General features: G+C 28.9%; 2 protein-coding genes across 2 annotated transcripts in view; both read right to left on the bottom strand.

Annotated features, from left to right (window-relative positions):
• LOC117104533 overlaps positions 1 to 1703 on the bottom strand; it is a 17102-nt gene extending 15399 nt beyond the window's left edge. The window contains exons 1-2 of the mRNA XM_033245389.1: positions 1129 to 1703; positions 523 to 594 (exon numbers count right to left, since the gene is read on the bottom strand). Coding sequence (XP_033101280.1) covers positions 523 to 594; positions 1129 to 1163 — 107 coding nt within the window. The 5' untranslated portion in view covers positions 1164 to 1703. The remainder of the gene's footprint in view (positions 1 to 522; positions 595 to 1128) is intronic.
• LOC117104528 (leucine-rich repeats and immunoglobulin-like domains protein 1) overlaps positions 1360 to 2987 on the bottom strand; it is a 50286-nt gene continuing 48658 nt past the window's right edge. Inside the window, exons 12-13 of the mRNA XM_033245384.1 lie at positions 1967 to 2113; positions 1360 to 1432 (exon numbers count right to left, since the gene is read on the bottom strand). Coding sequence (XP_033101275.1) covers positions 1360 to 1432; positions 1967 to 2113 — 220 coding nt within the window. The remainder of the gene's footprint in view (positions 1433 to 1966; positions 2114 to 2987) is intronic.

The following is a 2987-nucleotide window of genomic DNA, read 5'->3' as shown; positions in this document are numbered from 1 at the left end:
ATGTGTTCCATATGTGTTTGATCCAATGACCGGGGTAGTAATGTGAAGCGCTTAGAGGCCTTGTAAAGGCATGAAGCGCTATATAAGAACGACATATTATTATTATTATTATTATTATTATTATTATTTAAGGCCAGACTCAAAACTCATCTTTTCTCATCAATCTAATTGTTTTTCCTTTTGTTGATGGTTTTTATTATTCTTTTTCCTTTGTCACTCCTTCATCTTGTTTGTTTATCGTATTGAACTTCTTTTTCACATTTGTTGAAAGCGCATACACACTGAGTAGTATGCGCTTTATAAGTCTACATCCATTAACATTACCATTAATTGCTACCGGTATGTCATATAACACGTCAACCTTGTTCTTATTATTATGTCTTGACTTAATCATTATTATATAGATTGATATAATTATATGTGGTACTTATTGTATTGCAATACATACAGGCTGCTAATAAATAATACTTAATACATATTTTCTATATTATTATAACAGTTTATAAGTTAATCAATGCTTACACTGTTGTTGTTGGTTCCAGATCAGACAATGCACCATTTTCAATATTCTCAATAGGATTATTAAATATATAGCTAGAAGACAGAAAATTGTTTTAATTGAAACTGGTTGCTTAAATAATCTAATTATCAATCGTTTATAAAGTAATGAAAATAATAATGAAGTATATATAAATATAAATATAAATAATATGATTGAATTGTACAATATCGTAGTTTAAGCTTGAAGAGCAGTGCCGTGCCGATGCGCCATTATTCCATTGACGGTTACCGTATTGGCGCACAACAAAATTAATTCATCCGCAAAGGAGGTTATGTTTTACATTGGATTTTTTTTATGTGTGTAAGTTTGTCAGTTTGTTTTATTTTCCTTTTACATGTATTCTTACTTCATAATTTTTCATGATTCTTTTTTTTTTCTTTTTTTTTGGCTTTTTAACATCAGTTATGGCAATGAGGAAAAGCTTTTAGTTCTGTTTTACAAACAGGCATAGTAAATTCGGTTGTTGTTGCTGCTGTTGCTGCCGCTGTTGCTGCTGTTTCTGTTGCTGCTGCTGTTGTTGCTGCTGTTGTCGCTGCTACTGCCGTAGCTGCATTGTTGTTACTTACAGGTATTTAAGTGACCCGATCCGTACGTTGAACATCTTATATGATATTTTCGTTAGCCTATTTCCGTAGATGAAGCTAGAAAAACGAGAACAATTTAATTTTATCGATATTGAAGCTACAAATCTAAGGAAAACTCAATGAAAGTTGACTTTCCAAGTAATCATGTACCAAGCCAAATAACTTTAATAGATAATTCATTCAAACGCTTGCACACCAGCAACGCAATTTTACTTACATAGACCGGAGGCTGGTTCCACTGAAAGATCCACCTTCTATATATGATATCTCATTGTGATAAAGGAATCTTTAATAATTGTAAAAAGTATAAGATGTTTATCAAATCATTCTCGTAGCAATATACTAGCAATCAATAGCCATCGTAGTTTATAACGTAATTATATGTACAACAAATGCCAAAACACAACTATTTTGTTTATATAATTCCCATCCAGGCTGTTTACAATTTGTATTGAGAAACATACATATCAATAATGAACAAAAATAATGAGGAGAAAAATATCATGATAATAAACATACTTGCAGTGATGCTATAAGTATTTTGTATATTTTTGCACTTATAGATCACTCTTCTTTAAAGTCAATAATGCATATATTATTATAGTATTACTGCATGACGGTTTAGAGTTAATCTCTATATCGTGTTATGATTTAAACATTGTATTTACCCTTCTTTAAGGATTTATATATATATAATTTATATATATATAAATTATATATATAAATCCTTATATATATAATTTATATGTATATATATATATATATATATTTATGTATATTATATCGTAGTATATACACATTTTTATTTCCTTTAACTTACATCACTTCCAGACTTTCCAACTGACAGAAATGATTTTTAAAAATATACCGAATGTTATTTTTTGCCAAAAGTATTTCTTTTGCCGAGTCAACAATGACGCTTCTATTTGGTTGAGAACTTAGGTCGATAGAATTAAGAGTCATCCTTCTGAAGAAAAAAACATTTATAAAAATATACACGACAGAAATAATAATTTAATCACTAACTATTTTGTCTGTTATTATAACATAAAACGGAATTTTATTAGAACGACATGTTCTTCATCTTATATGTAAAGCTAAATATATATATATATATATATATCAGTTGCCTGACGATCGCAATAGCGTGAAACTCCGAGTAGCAACATTCTGTTCCAGCGACCTCCAGTTCTATATATATATATATTATAGTTCACGTCATTATATTGTTATATTTTACAGTATTATATAATGTATGTCATATCTCATATTATATTTTATATAATCTTATATTTTTTCATGCCATTTTTGATAAGTTATGCGTCTACTTGACCTTTTATTACTATCCTTATTATTTTTATTAATATTTTTTTTTTATTATTATTATTATTATTATTTCTATTAGTAGTAGTAGAAGTAGTATTATCTCCATTTCTTGTGTCTCCGGCTTCTGTACATTTTATTTTGTTTCATTTTCATTTTTGTTTATAATAGGCCTATTTCATTGTTTACCGTTCCTTTGTTTTGTCACACTTACCAGCTATTGATTTATGCCTATTTGCTTCTGTCAGACTTAGGGCCTCCTTATAAACTACGGTATTGCTAGTGATAAGACCATGTGACCTTTTGTTTATAGACCTGGTGCTTGGTCACCCATTGTATAGAATTGTATATTCTGTTAAGGTTTTCAACGATACTCAAGCACTGACGAAGGTAACAGGAGCCTGCCGAAAATTTTGCAAATAAATATTTATATGTCTCCTATAAGTCAAAGTATCGTAGCAGTTTATTGTGTCTACGTTTGCCTATATATATATATATATATATATATATATATATAT

Source organism: Anneissia japonica, unplaced genomic scaffold (genome assembly GCF_011630105.1).
Source record: "Anneissia japonica isolate Jap-2015-1 unplaced genomic scaffold, ASM1163010v1 scaffold284931_len208951_cov167, whole genome shotgun sequence".
NCBI classification, from domain to species: domain Eukaryota; kingdom Metazoa; phylum Echinodermata; class Crinoidea; order Comatulida; family Comatulidae; genus Anneissia; species Anneissia japonica.
This window is presented reverse-complemented; position numbering and strand designations above follow the sequence as displayed.